The 19,751-nt window shown below is 41.9% G+C and overlaps 1 protein-coding gene across 1 annotated transcript in view; it reads right to left on the bottom strand.

Moving 5' to 3' along the window:
• dmd (dystrophin) overlaps positions 1-19,751 on the bottom strand; it is a 119,250-nt gene that overhangs the window by 55,170 nt on the left and 44,329 nt on the right. The window contains exons 20-43 of the mRNA XM_089008406.1: positions 18,517-18,640; positions 17,601-17,679; positions 16,537-16,649; positions 15,894-16,022; positions 14,145-14,337; positions 13,231-13,376; positions 12,116-12,216; positions 11,910-12,021; positions 11,106-11,219; positions 10,871-11,026; positions 10,630-10,800; positions 9,471-9,653; positions 9,245-9,379; positions 7,785-7,934; positions 4,476-4,637; positions 3,406-3,516; positions 3,071-3,244; positions 2,841-2,996; positions 2,019-2,189; positions 1,438-1,617; positions 1,188-1,310; positions 813-983; positions 579-701; positions 346-480 (exon numbers count right to left, since the gene is read on the bottom strand). Of these exons, the coding sequence (XP_088864532.1) occupies positions 346-480; positions 579-701; positions 813-983; positions 1,188-1,310; positions 1,438-1,617; positions 2,019-2,189; positions 2,841-2,996; positions 3,071-3,244; positions 3,406-3,516; positions 4,476-4,637; positions 7,785-7,934; positions 9,245-9,379; positions 9,471-9,653; positions 10,630-10,800; positions 10,871-11,026; positions 11,106-11,219; positions 11,910-12,021; positions 12,116-12,216; positions 13,231-13,376; positions 14,145-14,337; positions 15,894-16,022; positions 16,537-16,649; positions 17,601-17,679; positions 18,517-18,640 (3,412 nt within the window). The remainder of the gene's footprint in view (positions 1-345; positions 481-578; positions 702-812; positions 984-1,187; positions 1,311-1,437; positions 1,618-2,018; positions 2,190-2,840; positions 2,997-3,070; positions 3,245-3,405; positions 3,517-4,475; positions 4,638-7,784; positions 7,935-9,244; positions 9,380-9,470; positions 9,654-10,629; positions 10,801-10,870; positions 11,027-11,105; positions 11,220-11,909; positions 12,022-12,115; positions 12,217-13,230; positions 13,377-14,144; positions 14,338-15,893; positions 16,023-16,536; positions 16,650-17,600; positions 17,680-18,516; positions 18,641-19,751) is intronic.

Genomic DNA, 19,751 nt, shown 5'->3' on the forward strand with positions numbered 1-19,751 from the left:
ACCATCAGGAGTAGCTAAAAAGTATCACAAGTGCTTCATGAAGCTTTGTTTTCCATCACAATTGATACTTTCAGCGACTTATTTCTCGGTTGTATCCGTGTGGATAATTTTTACCCTTTGCTTGGTCACAATTTTGATCCAACGCACTGGATCGGCTACTTCTCTCAATTGCCGTTACTTTTGACACAGCGGTGATTGTAGTAGTGTTGCAAAATGTTCGCCACCCATGTACTGTGATTTTTCAGATCATAAATGTATCTGGGAATGATATTAACTCAATCTCATTTTACCATCCGCTTGAGCTCGCGTTTTCAAATGATCCGCTGATGTTTACATATGCGTTACCTTGACTGTTTGGTACTTGTCCCCGAGTTGCTTTTGTTTCAGTCTGATCTGATCTCTGTTGTCCTGATCCGGTGCTCTCTTCTGCAGATTCTCTCCTCTCAACAGTAACTCCTTCACCGCAACTTCCTCGCAGTCCTAAACCCGCCGACACACACAGATGGATCGTCAATTCTTTTGGACCCGAGGTTCGAGCGTCACAAAGTCGGTTCAGGCGCTCTCCCAATTTCGGTGACCTTGTTTTCCCTGAAGTCGTCTTCCTTCAAGTTCTCCCCTTGTTTGGCTTCCTCCTCCAGGAGATTCAACCAGATCTGAGCTTCGCGATGATACTGCTCCAGTTCTTTGGGCGATGCTGCCATCTGAAAATTGTTTTTGTCAGGAAAGATATTGTCAGCATCCAACAGCAGTCATAAATAAATAAGAAAAAAATAGCTTTGAGAGAATTATTTCTGCTCATTGTCTTGTCCCACCAGTCCGGAGGCGATGCGTTGTGCAATCGTGTCAAATCTGTGGGTCAAAAGCTCAACTTTAGGCCCCACTTGAGCCCGGCAATCATCTCCCCTGGTTGTCATCAGCTCCTGCGCCAACGTTTTCACTTCCTCCATCTTTTTCCTCGTCAGCTCCAGCTCGGCACGTAGGACCTGTGGGGGAAACATAATGTGTGTGCATGTATATATATATATATATATATATATACATACATATGTCCCTATGTGGCTACAGAACAAGCAACATTACACACATGTGTGTGTGCCGGTTACAAAATCGGCACAGCAACATTCAAACAAGCAAAAACGATACAGATATAAAATCTCTGACAAATAACGGCCAGAAATATAACCCACCTTTATCGAAGCATCATTGGGTCCCTGTTTGTCGAGCTCATCCATCTTTTTATTCGCTCCGTCGATCCATCGGTTCACTTCCTCAATCTGTCCATCTAACTTCCTCATCTGCTGCTGGTAGGCCTGAATACAAGGTGACGGGCTTAGGTGCAAACAATGCTATTTTCAGGATGATGTATTTTTTTCAGATATGGGAAGCTAGTCTTCAACCAAAAAATGAATAAATAAATACGTTGAAGCTTGGACCCACCAGCAGCAAGTTTCTCCATTCTTCCGCTCTGGATGTGACGGCAATCCAATTGCAGTGCAACAGGCTGACTTTGTCGTCCACCAGGCTCCCATGGACCCGAAGAACGGCTTTTAAGGCCTCAGCCAGATCCGTCACAGCCTGCAACTGCGGCTGGCGCTTCTCAGTCTCAGCATGGATGGACTGCATTGAGGTAAGATGGAAAAAATCGTTACGATGGGGAATTAGCCTTGAAAGGAACTATTACCAATTTTCGTCAAATTTATAAAAACAGTCGTGATAGCTTGAGAGTAGAACATAGTTAACCCTGAGATCCAATTTTTAATATTGGAGCATTTTGATACAGTGGCCAAATGTTTTTGGCATGCCGACGTTTCCTTTTATTTCATTTGCTTCATTTCGGTTCTGACATGTTGGAACTCCAAAGCTGGAATTCAAAAGGGCAAATCTTCAAGCTAAAGGGCATTGTTTTGCTCAGATGCCCACACGCAAACACCAAAAGTGGATTTCACGCCAAAATCTAAATTGGGCATTACGACCTGCAACGTGAACGAAGCTGGATCTTGTTTTGGTAACGTGTCTACCTGTGCCCACGCCACTTCGGCTTCCAGGTCACTGGGCATACCGTCGACAGCAGAACGTCTGGTCAGTTCTGCATCAGTGGCAGCGAGCCATTCTGTCAGCCCATTGAGCTCCTTGCGAAGCTTTCGGGAAAGCTTCAGACTCTTCTCGAGCTCCAATTTACTCTCTGTTATCTGTAAATAAAAATATTTCGAAAAAAAATAAATAAATATTTTGTTTTGATTTTTCTGGGGGCGTACTTACTAATGATTAGCTTCCACAATAAAGAAAATAAACTGAATAATATTTACGCTTAAAATATCATTATGTATGCCACCATCTTATGTCCATTTTTGTTTTACAGTGATAAATGGGCAACATATTTTATTAATGTTGTTAGTCAATTGAGGACAAACGGTGCATCAAGAGATGAAGATTCTCAAATATGTGTCGCCGTTTGCGAAAAAAAGCTCATGCGACTGCAGTTTAAGGTTACAGTAGTGATGAGAAAACGAAGCTTCGTGAAGCACGTGATATTTTTTGACTGCTCCAGATGGTGCTCCTGGTTTAAATATGAAGGTTCGTGCAAAGGAAATGTCTTGAAAATTCACTGCATCGTTAAACCAAGCGTCATCCAGAGGAGTCAAAAACGACAACACAAGTGCTTCATGAAGCTTCACTTGCACAAAATTAAAAAACATAAAAAAAAAAATCTTTTATTTTTAAAGATACTACCTGCTTCAAAAAAAATCACATAGTTGAGAACATCTCTCAGTATCCATCTGAAGTCTGTGAGGCAACTGCAAAGTGTAGTTAGCGTGACAAGTGCGTGCATGCGCTAACACCTGTGCTCCGAGCTGGTTGTAAAGCAGTTTGAGCGCCGTCACCCGCCCGTCCAGCTCTTTGGGATGCTCGGTCTGTTGCCTCTGCACGATCTGCCTGCCCGTTTTGATCACCGTCTCCACCTCGCCTTTCACCTCACTCAGCACCTTGTACAACTTCTAAGACACCAAAGAGAACGGACGTCATTTTGTCCCTCGACGGGATCCAAACCGTGTGCTCCCGGAATGCGCACCATGCACTGGTCCAGTTGAGACTGCACCACGTCCTGCTCTACGCTGCGAATGTCCAGCACCCCCACTTGACCTTTGACTTCAGCGAGCACGCGTTCGCACTCGGCCAGGCGAGCTTCAAAGTTGGCCGGCTTCTGGAATAGGCGGAACTTGGTCCACACGTCGGCCAGCATTTTCTAGTTTGGATGGAAGCGATTGGGGTACATGAGAGCACATCTGTGTGTGCATATGTGTGTGTGTGTGTGTGTGTGTGTGTGTGTGTGTATGTGTGTGTGTGTGTGCGTGCGTGAGTGTGAATGTGTGTGTGCGGTTGTGTGTTTAGTTTGAAAAGGGGTACCTGTGTGAGCTCGATCTGTCCGGTCATCCTCTGGGACGGGTCCTTTTCCTGATTCTTTCTCCTCAACTCCTCCAAGGACGCGTCATGACCACTCAAATCAGATTGGATCTTCTGCATAAAAAAATCAGAATAATGATTAAATGAAACAGCTTTTATACATAAAAATTTAAGATGGAGATGATTCTTCATGATTGACGTTGCTCCCTGTTCGGACAATGTGGGGAAGTCAGTGGAGAGGAGACAGAGCTACTGTATCGAGCACAATTCCTTTAATTTACACTAGACATAAGGCTTATATTAGGAGTGATGGACAAGTGAAGCTTTGTGAAGCACTTGATTGCTTTGTTTTGTATTCGTCTAGATGGCACTCTTGGTTTAAAGAAGCAGGGAATTTTTGAGACATTTCCTCCGCATGAGCCTTCATATTTAAATGAAGAGCACCATCTGGAAGAGTCAAAAAAATATCACGTGCTACATGAAGCTTCGTTTTACCATCAGTAATTCACAGATTTTGTACTTCCTATACAAATTTTGGACGCTTGTCTTTGGTGTGCGTTGAAGTGATTTCATCATCTCATGTGATCTTGTGCGGCACCAGGTGAAATGCTCACGGGGAGCACGCAGGTCGATTCTGCTGCTCAGGCACAGTTCAATAAGTGCTTCATGAAGCTTCATTTTCCCATCACTAATTATTTGTAGCCATCAATTCAGAAAAACAAAAACAAGACTTTGTATGAAAAGACCAATCAGCAATTTTAGTAAAACATTTCCCAACCAGTGCTTCATGAAGCTTAACTCCATCACTACTTATGAGGCGGTGCACTTGTGTTATGTTTTTTAATTTTTTGAATATTGCTTGAACGCGAGGACCACCCCACATATTAAAAAAATGCTTATTAATATTGATTACTGTTAATTATTGTAATTGCGCCCCCTCCACTCCTTCCAAATCCCCTCACTCAACATTGCAACTGCGGTTTTATGTGAGGTTATTTTTCCTCATGTCCTCTCTTGGGGAAGAGAAGCAATGAACTATTCTATATTACAATAAAACGCCTCAGCGATAGTACCTGAGCCTCCTGCGGTATCTGGTGAGCATCAATGTTATCAGCCAAATATGCCCTGAGGTGGCGGTCAGTGTTGGCCAGCGACTCTTGGATGGACACGAGCGTCTTGTCATTCTCCTGAGCCCACTGGAGGCTTTTGCCGAGTTCCTTCTGCCTGAGAGACGCCTGGAGAAAAACAACAAGAAAGTTTCATTGTCCCATTAAGTGAAGTCAAGTGCAACTTTATCGTTTAAATGTGCAACATAAAGCACAATTGTCTTTACTCTCTTTTTAAAAAAAAATAATTTGTTATTCATTTTATTTATATATGTATATACAGTATTTATATTTATACACATACTCTATTCTATTCTAGATTAAATTAGCCTTTATTAGACTCACAATGGAGAAATGTACATTTCACAGCAGCAAAGTTATGTAAGGAAGAGGATATATTATATTATATTATATTATATTATATTATATTACGTTATATTATATTATATTATATTATATTATATTATATTATATTATATTTCAACATTTAACCAGAAATGTTAATTAATATTTGTGCAAGATTCGATGTATATTTTTAAGGAAAATATGTTTACATGTTCAAAATAATTTATCCTAACCACAATTAGACATTTATGCTAATTTTAAAATAACAAATAACCCCCCCACTGTTTTTTTTAAAACATGTATCATCAGCCCACAACATTTACACGGATACGCAAATTTCATTGACTTGACTCCTCCCATAGTTAGCCCGGCACGTGCTAGCACTGATGACGGTACAGGCTAGTGGTTAACACATGTTCACGCTGCACCGCAGATATTATGTTTTTTAAGTACTCGATTATAACAACAAAATAGTTTGTTCATTATAATCCAATGCAGGCTTCAAAAGAATGACGAGACAAACAAAAGGCACAAAAGCTTTACCAAGTTCTATTTGCAACAAAGGCAACACACACACACACACACACACACACACACACACACACACACACACACACACACACACACACACACACACACACACACACACACACAGGCACGTCGAAAAGCAAACACCCACCACCGCCAGCATACTCCCACGCCCGGCGTGCGCCCTCCTGCCGCATGGACTCCGAGGCATCTCTCTCACGTCTCAACGCGGATTCCACTCGTCATGACGGGAATATGCTTCCCGTTCCCCAGCCATCGCTTTTGGGGATTACCAGAGTCTGACCACTTACATCATCAACCCGTTTAAAGTCATGTGTGCTGGATGTGCTAACTGGATGCATTCTAATCCCAAACGAGAGGATCATGACTAAGTATAGCCTTCGGCCTGCACACCCGCCACCCCTCACACACCTACCAAACTTATTTGAGCAGTGTGCTTTCAGTTTCTAATAAAGGAAACGACAATTTCAGAGATATGAATGATTGACACGGCCACTGATAACAAGCTGTGGCACCGCGGCACTTCGTTTCCACTCCCCAAATGACACTCTCTGTGATGTTGCTTGTGCGTTGCGTGTTTTGCTGCCCAGGTGGCAAAGAAGCATTTTTTGGTAATGATGGAAAAACGAAGCTTCGTGAAGCACTTGTGATTTTTTTTAACTCCTCCAGATGGTGCTCTTGGTTTGAATATGAAGGTTGGTGCAAAGGAAATGTCATGAAAATCCACGGTATCTTTAAACCAAGAGTGCCATCTAGAGGAGTCAAAAACTATCACAAGTGCTTCATGAAGCTTCAATTGCCCATCATTACTTTTTGGATATGGCAGACATGTTTGGAATGTGAACACCAGGTAGTCGGAATTGGGTATGGTGGCATATCAGAGTAGGCAAGGATTGAATTATCTCTGCGTGGGACCTCGTTATAATGGGATTATGTGTTTATTTTATTGTGTCAACCTTTTATTCTGGACTTGAGGAAATTTTATTTGCCACTTGTGCTAATTGTAGCTTCTATCAGAAAGCTGGGGGGAGCACAACTGTCATCTTCTTCGAATGACCGCACTTTGGGTCAAATTACTTTTGTTTGATGACTCCCTGCATTGCAACGGCTCAGTTTCTATGCGTCATTTGTTTTCATAGTTACATGTACCGATGGGAAAACGAAGCTTCATGAAGCACTTGTGATATTTATTGACTCCATGGATGGGGCTCTTGGTTTACTGCAAATGAAATGTATTTTCAATCCACTGCATCTTTAAAACAAGAGTGCCATCGAGAGGAGTCAAAAACTATCACAAGTGCTTCATGAAGGTTCACGTTAATTGCTGCCCTCAGCATGATTAGGGAACAAGGATTTTGGGTGCCAGTTTAAAGATGTAAATTTAATATATTAAAGTCACACCTGAATATAAATTGTAGGACCAGTAAAAGTCGAAAATGAATTGTGATTTATAGCCCTGAAAAAAAAACGAGACGATCCATTTGACACGTAAACAGTCAGAGCAAAGAACACAATTATTACTGACTTCAGTTCGAAAGGGTTCTCACCACAAAAATATTTTCTTGTCTCCACCGGGTGAATAATACGACATATTCACAGATAACCTTGTTGTCATTTCGAGACTCGGCATTGAAATATTTCGCTCGTAATTAAACCAGAGGGCTGAATTTATTGCCAAGAGACGAAAGCGACCCTGAGTTGCCGGCTCTCATTTCTATTGAAGATGTTGACACATGCAATCCCCAGACAATACACACATTCACTGTCAGAAATACAAGAATGTGACAAAAGCCACACACACGCACACAGTCAAACATGCACTCACACACACTCAAGTCTCAAACGGGTGAACAAACAACGAGAAGCTTATCAGGCTGCATGGAGAACATTGATCTGGTGCTATTGTGAGAGTGGTGGGTGGGGGAATCAAACCCGCGGGGGTCTGAGCGTCTTCGGGTAAATGTGTGTGTGTGTGTGTGTTTCAAAGTATGACTAATCCGCCATGTGATGACAAAGCAATTCTGGCAGTGGGAATGGCCGAAAAAAAAGACAGAAAAGAATCGAGGGGTGCACAAAGTGAGCGACGAGGCAATTTGGAGGGGGGAAGGGATGCCGTGACAAGCCATTCGTCTACCGGCACAATACACATTCACAGGCATTTTTGGGGGGGGCTTGTTTTGGAAGGGGGAACGGATTAGGAACTTCTCCATTCATTTCTATGGGGAATGATGATTTGAGGTACAATCATTTTGTATTTACAGATTATAATCAGCCCCGTTGAGAGCAACCATCCTGGATGTGTGATGTGGCCTATCAAGTTGGACATCCCGTAGGAACAATGTCACCAATACGCCATCGCCACACACGGTCGTCATGTCTCACCCTCGCCATGAGTGCGTCCCATCGCGCGTTGAAGGCATCCAGTTTTTGCATAATGAGCTCATCCAAAACACCGCCGTCCATCAGAGTTTGGGCCAGTTCCTGAATCTGGTTTCTGTTATCTTTGGGGTGTTGCAGGAGAACCTCAAGTCCCTGTCAAGGGGCATAAGTGTATGTTCACAACACACAAACAGAATCAGGGCAAATATGTGTGAGGTACAATCAAACTTGAAAAACTTTCCTCAATTATTCTACTGCAGGGTGTTGTTACGTTACATTGTAGTTACGGTTTCCTCTCGAGGGACGTTTTGAATTTGGGGAACGTGTTACAATGTTTCATCCCCTCCACATATTACATATTGAGCGCACAACAAATTAATGAATAACTAGTTTTCAAATCTGAAGTCAAGAATAAGGAATGTTATTGTGGATTCCACCTGACGATTTGAAATTCAGACTTTAGCAAGCATCATGGTACTTGTCACGCTTGATTTGCTTTCGCGGGCCGAATAAAATGATGTGGCAGGCCAGATTTGGCCCCGGGGCCTTGCATTTGACACCTGTCACCTGGAACGCGATCGTAATAGCACTGCTCTTTATTCGGTGCACCTGACCTGTACAATGACCGCTGGGAGATAGGAAATTGTCATTTGGATTTTTATTCGGATAAACGTTTAAATTTGTGGCCATTTGTGGTCGTTCATATCGCTCAGATTTGAATTAAGTTCTCTCGCAGAATTTATCCAATCATCTTTATATATTAGGCGTTTGATTTTAAGATGTTTAAGATGAAACATGAGGGAAGCATGAAATAATTACAAATAAAATAATAAATTAAAAAATATGCCGTGCACAGCGCCACCGCTATTTCAAGCCCGGCACTGTAAAAAAACAAAAACTAAAATAAAAAAGTGTTCAATTCAATAAGTCATGCATAACCTTGAAAACACACGTACAGACAAGAGAAGCACAATTGTTTTGTCCGCATTCGGGACAAAATAATTTGCTGCCTGTGAGCCAGTGCTTGTATCTCACTTTGTCAAGAAGCCTTGTGGGATCTAACTACTGCCACTTTTTTCCCAGTTCATTTGTATTTATTTATTTATTTATTTATTTGCTCCCAAAACGAAGACAATAAAAAAATTAAGTGTTCTGCAAAATAATTCCTCCATTGCGATATCGCGGTATGTAACTTTTACCCTTGCTGAGGTATGACCTCAAGACAAGGAGCGCAACATAGAATACCAATGATGGGAAAATGAAGCTTCATGAAACATTTGTGATATTTTTTTACTCTTCCATATGGTGCTCTTGGTTTAAAGGTTCAAAGGAAATGTCTTAAAAATCTACTACATCTTTAAACCAAGAGTGCCATCTGGAGAAGTATCACAAGTGCTTCATGAAGCTTCACTTGCCCATCACTACATAACATGTGCAGAAGCATTTTTTTTCTGCACACTCACGTCAAGCGCCTCCCGCAGCTCCTCAGGTCCTCCTTGAAGGTTGTCCATTTCATCGAGTTTGTGCTCCAGCTGATCCAAGAAGGCGTTCTCCTGCTTCAGGTACGACAGCAACTCGCACCAACACGCCCAAACCTCCTGCATCACACGTGGGCCAGGGTTAAAAAGTTTGTGATTGGCAAGCAGCCATATCTGTCCTCCCCTTATAAAAAAAATCAAATGAAATGACCTCCAGAGTTTTGCACTTTCCATCCAGGCGGCTGCAGAGGCGCTGGTAGTTGAGCTTCAGCACCTCAAGCTCTGAACGCAGGGCGTCATGAGCGGTGGGCGGCGCCTTGGCGATGAAACTATTCACGCTGTCGGTCAAGAGTTTAACCTTGAGCTCCTTGGAATGGACTTCTTCCCGGGCTCGCTGGTGGAGAAGATAGAGTATTTGGTCTAAGGGTGCAATGCATATGGTAGTGAAGAAGAACAAGAGATGCGACGTGGAATGAAGCAGTATCGCCCACACGTCCCAAAAGGAGGAAAACTGATGAGAGAAGGAACGCGAGATTACAAAAGAAAAATCGATTTTTCACTTTCAACTCTTTCCAGGGAACCTTCTTCAAGGAGAAGTGAGCTGAACGGAAGCCTCATGGGAGCAGCACAGCTCTAATACTGCCGACAATCGACATTACACAGTATGATGTACCTTCAGTAAAAAAATCCAGCTGGAAAATGGATGAGGTGAAGGGAGTAAGAAAAGCAAGAATGAAGCTTTGAGCTACAGTAAGGCGACCAGGCAGATTTTTATAAACGCTATTCATTCATCCAAAAAAAGCCATTGTTTTGATTCTCGAGCAATGCGAGACGTCCTGGCGTGACGTCACGAACAAGGGGGCAGGACCTTCTGAAACGGAAACTTTATGAGGTCATTTTGAAGTAGTTTTGGGACACTAAGTCATTTTTCTTGGTGTTTTTCATTTGACTAAAAATATCAGCCTGCGTGTTTTGGGTATTTTAGATGCTATAAAACGTTTTTCTGATGTCAGTTAGGAAACAAAAAAATGGTGTCGGTTGTCCTTTAAGATAGCTGAAAATTAAAATAAAAAAGCAAATGTGAAACACAGAATGGCTCACTGAAATGTATTGAAATTAATTGCTGTTATATGGAAAGAACGTTGTTGCTCGCCAGCGTCCGGTTTCTTGACAGCGAGACGAGTTGAGGGTAGACTTCAAACTTTTAGGGGGTAGGAGGGGGAAATACTGTTCAATGCACAATAAATTACATTTCATCCATCAAGGGTAACAAGTTCAGTGTTAATGTCACTTGGAGTTGACGCTAAAAAAAAGCTCGTAGCATTAGCTCAACTGGATGCCATTAAATATGATAATAAGGTTCGACATACTTTGAGCTCTTCCACAGCTTTATGTAGTTCTTCGGGTGTTTTGTAAGTGAAGTCTCTCTCCAGGTAGTCTTCCTCAGCCTGGTTGATCCACTCCTGCATCTCCTGCATCTCCTTCCTGAGGGCCATTGTCTTATCCAGGCCACCTTTCAGAGCTGACTTCTTCGCATAAGCCTTTGAGCGGAAACGGTCGTGTGAAGAATAACAGAAGCAGCAAGTTAAAGAAAACCTAAGATGTACTCACCTGTTTGCAAACGTTCTCCCAACGGGCGTTCAGGTCATCCAGCTCCTTCTGAATATGAACGGCGAAAGGGGGCTCGGCCTCTTTCTTCAACTGCAGGCCCACTTCGTTGATTCCATTGACGCTTGGCTGGATGGTGTGGATGTCATTCACCAAGGCCTGGTCAATCGGTTTCGACAATGTTACTCAGCGTTTCAGTCGAATCGCTCACAAAGGGGTGGCGGGAATTTTTGGTCACCGTGCATTGTTCCAGTTGTTTTTCCAGTGCTTCTGAGTCTCCGAGAGCAGGCCATTCCTCATTCAGGAAGACATCCACATCTGCCATCCACTTCTTTAACGTCTTCACATCATTCTGAAGGAAACGGCTAGTTTATGTGGAGGCGGACAAAGTCAAGCGGCCACGGAAAATCCTTCTGGACCCTTTGCACCCTGCCCACCACCTTTTCCAGCTACTCCCTTCAGGTAGGCGCTACCGATCCATGCGCACCAAATCCAGCAGACACTTAACAAGGTTTTCCTTCTAGCCATTAAACACCTAAACAGTGAGACAAATCTAACTGTATAGTGGCTCTTTGCAATTTTGCACAACGCCGTGGAACAGCATTCCGTTATAGTCAATGTAGCTCCACCTCTGTACTCACTTGAACCACTGTCACTCATCCCCAGCACGAGACACATTGATGCGGTCAATGTCACCTGCCTAATTGTACAATTGTTGTACTACAAACACAGCGATGGATCCCTTTAAAATGGTTCACTGATTTTATTCTACCACTGCTCACTTCACCTCTGCTTGATACTTTGCACAATGATGTGGCGGGCCAGATTTGACTGCCAGGCCTTGACTTTGACACCTGAGATCTAGTGGATGCATCGTAGATTGCGTCTTTTAATGCGGTGCACCCAATGTATTAAAAAAAACACAATAGGTAATTCGTTGAAGGTGAGCTACTTAATCCAGTGTGCCTTTTAGCGCAGATAATACAGTAGTTAACTTCGAGCACAACAATTTCGCTTTATGGGTAGTGTGGTCCATTCTCACCTCAAACTGCAGGAGTTTGGCCATGAGCTCTTTGATTGTCTTGCTGTTATCTGTCAACATGGTGCCGAGTCGCCTCCAGCGTGTCATGATGTTGTCCATCTCGGCGTGATATCTTCAGAAAAAAAGTAGGTTTTATTTGTGTTTCACGTCCTGTATTTTTCCCTCCATTTGGAAATCCAAGCAAATTTCTTGTGAGAAACATTTACTTCTGGCAGATTTCAGGCGGAGCTTTCTGGAAGACCTGCTCCACGGCAGATGTCAGGTAGTCCACTTGCCCCTGGTGACTCGTCAGCGCCACCTGCAGCGCCTGAGGTAGCCAGATGGAACGAGGAAAGCCGTTTTGTCTCAAAACCATGTAAAGTCGAACTGGTTACAAATATTGTGTTGTTCCACCGGTAGTTTGGCTCGTCAGCTTCTCGTAATTACAGCAAGTTGGCTACTCTGATTTTCACACATATTGTTGCTTAAAGCAGACATATTATGCATATCGTCCAACCAAGCGTGGATTTTGCTGCATATGAGATTCACTAGGTTGTTTAATTTCACACTTGATGGGTGGGCGGGCGCTCCAGAGACCCGGCAACTTGTACTCAAGCTCGGAACAGTCAATTTTCCACCGTATGCTCCCTTATGAGCCGGAAAGCTGTTTTATTAAAATTGCTGATCGGAATTGATGGCTATAAATAATTCGTGATGGAGAAAACGAAGCTTCATGAAGCACTTGTCATATTTTTTGACTTCTCCATATGGTATTGTTGATTTGAATGTGGTTATAATAATAACAATATATAATATTAATAATATATAATAATAACAATATAATAAGGTTAGTGCAAAGAAAATGTATTTAAAATCCGCTGCAACTTTAAACCAACCAACAGGCCATTTAGTGCCATCTAAAGTGCTTCATGAAGCTTTGCTTGCCCATCATGACAAATAATTCCATGAATAACATTCCGCCCTTCCAAATTCCTGTTGGTGTGTCTGAAGATATGCATGCAGAGTGACTGGAAATGCCTAAATAATTAAAATGTATTATTATTAAATTGCCAAAATTTGTTTGTTTTTCTAGATAGGCCCAGTTGAACGGTGAGCCAAGGACTCACTCCACTTCTGTTGTGTGCTCTCAAAATTGTATTCAAATTCAAAATAGTCATCGTGTCATTCTAATGGCATCAGGAAATCTGAGAAAGTATAATACGTTTGCTCGCATTATGCGGCTCAAAGTCATGACATTCCGGCTTCCCTTCAGCATCTTCTCAACCTTCAGTGAAAGGCATTTGTCACAAATTATTTGTCAACATGCCACACACAACTGTACCTCCATGTCCTTCAGTCTCTGCTCCATGATAGGATACTCGGTCACAGCTGTGGATGGAATCGCCAGTTTGGCCTCACATTCCTGTAACCACGCTACAAGCGTGGAGATCGTTTCCTTATACCTTGCTGGGGGCAAACTCTCCAAAACTGGATGAGAAAAAAATTAACAAACAAATAAATAGATAAATAGCGAAATAAATTAAACTTAAAAAAGCAAAGGAGAAGGCAATCAGACAATAAATATGTTCAAGCCAATGAGTTTCTCGTCCACAAATTCAAGCTACGATATTTTCCACATTAAATGACGCGCTCAATGGCCTACTGTCATTTCTTTCATACATTGGGCGCACCGCATAATAAGATGCGTGTTTGGTGTGAGGAAAAACAAAAATAAAATGTTTCAAAACTTTTTATATTTAATGATGCACCGAAGATGAAAAAAAGGAGTGAACTGAAACATTTGAATCGAACATTTTACCGCTGTAACAGCAATACCGTGATATTGTGAAACTGCAATATTTTTTTACTGTCTGTTCCACTTGGAACTACGACAAATGATACTTTCCTCACTAAATACATATTTCACAAACTTTAGGCTTGGCTAAGTTTGATGTTTGCTTTGTTGTCAGAACTTTTCAACAAATGATCCATTCGCAAACAACAACACGTAGCATGCTAGCAGTTATTGTGCACTTCTCTCTGATGATGAAACGATCTATGCAACCTTACATATTCATGTTGTGATGTGATTTTTTTTTCTACTCCTCCACAGATGATGTCGAGCCTGAAACCATTTGCGCCGTTGAGGAAACTCAATCTACCAATTATCAATCTTTCGTTGCTCTTGGCTAAAAATACACATTCAAAATAGTTTCCATTGCAAAGACACACTTTTGTTGAGGACAAAAGTCTCACTTAGTTGGAGCTGCCTCTCTCTCGCCCTCAGGTCCTCCAGAACCTCACGGTAGTGTTCTTTGAAGACAGCGATGTCTGCATCTAGGAAGGCCGACGCATCCTCCTCCCCATCTTTCTCCTTCTTCAGCTCTTTCAAACGTTTATCTAAAAGCTCCACTTGTGGTTGTACAGAAGCCAGACGGGCCACTTCCTCCTGCGCGATAGAGAGACAACGTTTGCTCCTGCGTAAAGTCTATTGACTTTCCGATTCCTGAGTTCCACTCAGTTGACTTTATGTTGAATCCATTTTCGCTGAAATGTTTAAATAAAGCCCCCGATGCTAATAAGATGCTAGCCAAGCAAGAAATTGGAGTACAAAGAAAAAGAGGGAAATGTTCTGAGAGATTTTCTGGACCTTAAACTTAAAAGAAGAAAATCAGAATGGAAAGAAAGAAAGGAAGTAAGGAAAGATAGGAATAAAGAAAAAAATAAGGCAAAGGAAGGAAGGAAGCAAAGAAAGAAGGAAAGACAGAAAAGCATAGCCATGGTAAGGAGGGCGTACGGGCAAAAATTAAACATGAAAGGATCGCAGAATGGGGAAGGAAATGACATCTGACCATTCAACGACTGAGACACAGAAGATGCGCTTTATTAAAATAACAAGCAGGCATACTCACAGAAAAGTACTGAGGCACAATGACGCGTGGGAATGGGAGGAAATGAAAAAGGAATTCAAATAAGACAAGTGAGAAAAGGCCCAATGAAAATAACGGCGTGGACAGCATGTCATTTTCATTGTCAAAATCGTCTAGGGTGAGTCCGAGAAGTCAACACACTCTTGCTTTTGTAATCAAATAATGAGAACACATCACAAAAAAACCCGAATGCAATGGAAAAACGTGCTGTGCAATAGGGTGTGTTGTTAAATATTTTCGAAAGGTAAAGTGAAAACCAAAATATCCAGATGATGTCGTGATAACAAGTGATGAACTGAAAACGAAGCTTCATGAAGCACTGGTGGTATTTTTTTACTCCTACAGATGGTGCTCTTGGTTTAAATATGAATGAAATGCCTTGAAAAGCCACTGAACCTAGAGTGCCATCTAGAAGAGTCAAAAATGATCACAAGTGCTTCATGAAGCTTCACTTGCCCACTAGTAACAAGTGTACATGCCTTCTCATCAATGGGAATATGGCTGTGCTCTTAAAAAAATAGAAGTATTGTATGGTGGCTGTGGCATATTTTGTACTTTAAACAACCACTTTGCGGTTTGCTAGCTGAATGCTAATATATGATGCAAAACTCCACAACATCAGTAGTTGCGGCGTTTTAAATCAACACATCGACACACAACATAACAATACTTGAAGGTGTATATTCCTTATCCTCTGCAAAGAATGAGAACGATGATGGTGTAGTTATACAATTACAGTAGTGCTGGGCAAGTGAAGCTTCATGAAGCAGTTGTGATGGCACTGTTGGTTTAAAGATGTAGATGATTTTTAAGACATTTCATTTGCACTAAACTTATTGAAACCAGGAGCATTCTCCAGAGGAGTGAAAAACCATCACAACTTCTTCATGAAGCTTCACTTTCCCATCACTACTGTAATTGTGTAACTACACCATCATCGTTCTCATTTTTTGCAGATGATACCTTTTGGGCACTTCCGTGTTCCTGTCAGATTGACCGATGACGTGTGGATGAACGCATGAGTGTGACCTTGCTTGACAATGGTAGTTTCAGGAATAGAGAAGCGTTGACTCACTCTGCATCGGTCCAATTGCACTCTGAGCGCTTCGGGTTCTGGTGACGGTGGCAGCTGAACCTTGAGCCAGTTCTCACTGAAATCCACCGCTTGCACACACTGCTCGTACAAGCTGTAGAACGCCAGCACCTGTACTCACGCACGCACATAGGACACAAGTTCAAGGAAGCCTCGCTTTGATTCTCACGAGACAAGAAAATGCGAGGCTCCATCTATCTTTGCTCACAAACGATTTTCTTGATATGTCAAAAGCAGTGAACTCATTCCCCAGATGCATTGGCCTCAAACTGAGTCCTGTCGCCCCACACCTCATCAATTCAAAGCAGTGTGAAACTGTGAAGAAAACAATCCCTTTGTCGAATACGCTCAATCTCATGAGGGTCGCGGGGCATGCCGGAGCTTATCCAAGCCATTTCCGGCAGTGGGCAGGGTACACCTTGAACTAGTTGCCAGCCAATTGCATGTTAAGAGCGCTTGCTTGTAATAGTAAGGTTAACCCCGGGGTCTGTTTTCACCTTTGACCATTGCTAAATGACTGTTTTGATGATGTGAGATTTGAAAACAACATTTGATTTGGCCGAGGCCAGCTCAGACTCTTCAGGTTGGAAATAAATGCTAATGTACACAGTCGGTGTATGTGTACCTTCGTCTGATAGGCCAGCCATACCAGCCTGTCTGCCAACAGAGCACAAAAGCCGACCCAGCGCTGGTTCAGTTGCTCGGCAGCCTGGGCGATGTCCTCAGCTCGAGTCCCCTCTGCCAAGAACGAAAGGGCAGTTAGTACTGGAAAAGAACAGTACAGACAACTTTTTAAATTTTAGTAGTGATGGGCAAATGAAGCCTCGTGAAGCACTTGATACTTTTTGGATTGTCTAAATGGCATTCTTGATTTCAACACGCGGTGGATTTTTAAGACACTTCCTTTGCACTAAACTTCATATTTAAACCAAGAGCGCGATCGGGAATAGTAAAAAAAAATATCACATGTGCTTCATGAAGTTTCATTTTCCCATCACTATAATCGGATGCCTGAGCCACCTCATCTGGCTCCTCTCGATCTGTACCACTTTTTATGCCGCAGTTAATAATTGCGATACAAAAGGTGCCGATGCCATGTTGCTAGGTGAAGGTCCACACATCCTAATTAAGTGCCAATATTAGCCAAAATCATCCACACTGTCGACAAGCTGACATATTTTGGCTGCTCGCTTCATTCAATATATACATGTATTTAGTTTGATGGGGAAAAAATGTTTGTCACAAAAGAAGTGATGGGTGCGGGTCCAAGGGGCAAGTTTGAATAGGTGAGATAGATGCCCTGGTCTGTCTGGACCGGTGATGCCGTGTTTGCTTGGAAGCAAAGATAAATTGCTTGCATAGTTCGAGTGCTGCATCGCTGGAGGAAGATGATGTTTTGTTGCCTGAAGGTTAGCGGGCTGGCGGGAATAAAAGAAAGACGGAAAGTACAAGTTGAATGAGTCTGCGTTTTTGAAGAGGACGGAGGAGGACTATCGGGGTTTCTATGGCGACAAGGAGAAAGGGTGGGACAGGTGGAGGCGTTGCCATGGGGACAGACGGAGTGCCCGTTGAATAGGTGTGAATGCATCTGAATGGCGGTGTGTGTGTGTGTGTGTGTGTGTGTGTGTGCATGCGTGTGCGCGCATGTGTGTGCACATGTGTGTGTATGTATGTATGAATACATGATACCTTGCTCAACAAGGGTGTGTGCAGTGCGCGTCGCTTCTTGAAGCTTCCTGTACTTTTCTGGTCGTTCCCGTTCAATAAGCTGCAGCAAAGAAAGAACGTAAAAGAGACATTTGATTGGTCACAAAATACCATTAAGACAAAAAATGTTAACATTTTCTATTTCGACACATTCTTTATCGAATATTAGTTTGGTGAGCTACGAGGCCTTTAACTGTTGCCCCAAGTGTGGTGGTTCCAATACAAACGTGTCTGTCACCTGTCACTCAATGCCAGCAAGGTTTTGCAATATCTTTTTTTTAATTGATTAACTGATTAATTAAACAATTCATTTGTTAATTAAACAATTGATCTATTAATTGCCTTAATCTATTAATTGGATGGATTGGATTGGATATGCCTTTATTAGTCTCACAGTGGAGAAATTTACATTTCACAGCAGCAAAGTGATGAAAGGAATGAAAGTAGAAAAACAAAATATATGAGCTGCTGGAAAGGCAGCCACTCTCGCGGCGCCGTCTTGAAGTCAAAATAACAAAAAAAAACCTAAATAACAAATAATATGATGATGATGATGATATCTACTAATTTATTCATCCATTAATCTATGTACATTATCTATTCAGCTGTGTATCGATATACATATCTATGTACCTATTTATTTATTTATTCATTTATTTATTTGAGTAATTGTGTATTTATGTCTTAATTTTTGAATGCTTCCGTGTACAAAGCAAGAGACCAGTATGAGTATGCGTCGGGGGCCATTTTCCAGTTAAGTTTTTTTCGATCGCGTCTCTCAAGTACACGAGAGGCCTAAAATAAACCATCATAGGACCAAGATGTCAAAATGATGACTATTATTTGATTAAAATGACATCTTCGTACTCAAACATTTTTCGGACGAGCATTGTTTTACCTGCACTTTGTCATACAGGTCTTGAATGCTGCCTTCTTTGCGAGACACAGAGAACTCCGGACTCTGCAGGATGGCCTCGCCTCGAGTCATGTAGCTGTGAACCTCTGTGAAGTCCACATCAAACCTGAGAGATGAACAAACAGTTATGACTCAACATTTTTCCCAAAAAAAATGCGCTGGCCAAATACATCAAACTGATATTGAGTAGTTCACTGCCAACGGCAACAAAAACAAACATCCCTCATACAACTGAACCGTTTCAAATATAATCTCCCTGCTCCTGTTTCCAAATTTTATTGCAGAGGAAAGCATTTCATCAGTAGCGACAGAGGGCTCATCAGAGCACACCTCCAATAAATGCCCTACTTTGGATGTGTTTTTCTTGCATTGGGTGCACCGCATTAGAAAACGCAATCTGCAATGCACCCAGTAGATGGGGATTACGCACAACGAAATAAATAATACATACGGATATATACCTATATATGCGTGTGTGTGTGTGTGTTGTGTGTGTGTGTGTGTGTGTGTGTGTGTGTGTGTGTGTGTGTGTGCTCAATGAAAAACATTACTAAATAATTTGCCTCTATGGCTCTCTTAGTCAAAAAGGTTCCCGACCCCTGCTCTACATTGTTCAAACTACAGTTATGTATTCAGACTATCGATATAACCGGTATCATTATCCGACCCTGTTTGCATGTAATTTTCTCCGTGCGTGCATAGAAATAGTATCGATATAACCGGGACTATCGATATATCCGATATCGATATAACGAGACTTTACTGTACATTATGTCAGACTGTGGTCATTTTTTCATTCCTTTCACTATTTTGCAACATATTCCATCCATTTGAATGTGTTAAAAAAGTTTTACTGCACACGTGGGCGAGAGCTTCTAAGACAAGCAAACAAAAAAGCTTAGAACACTTTCTGTGTAAATGCTATGAGCCGCCCCCCTAGTTGACTGCTGAATACTGTTGCGTATTTTAAAAAAAGGTATTCATTTTTTACTGTATGGTTTTATGAATTGCAATACTTAAAAAAATGAAAATATATCATAATTTAAAAATGTCTTTAATTCTTATATTTTGTCTTAGTGGTGCTCCAACACATTTTTTTGATCACAGAAAGTAATCCTTGAGATCTGTTGAGAGCGAACACCTACCTGCTCAGGTATGTAAGCAGAAATGGGTGCATGCAACTGAATAACGCACAGAAGTTAGAAAAATAGATGTGA

This window comes from Hippocampus bargibanti, linkage group LG01, assembly GCF_051943395.1.
Source record: "Hippocampus bargibanti isolate YZ-2025 linkage group LG01, ASM5194339v1, whole genome shotgun sequence".
Classification (NCBI taxonomy): Eukaryota; Metazoa; Chordata; class Actinopteri; order Syngnathiformes; family Syngnathidae; genus Hippocampus; species Hippocampus bargibanti.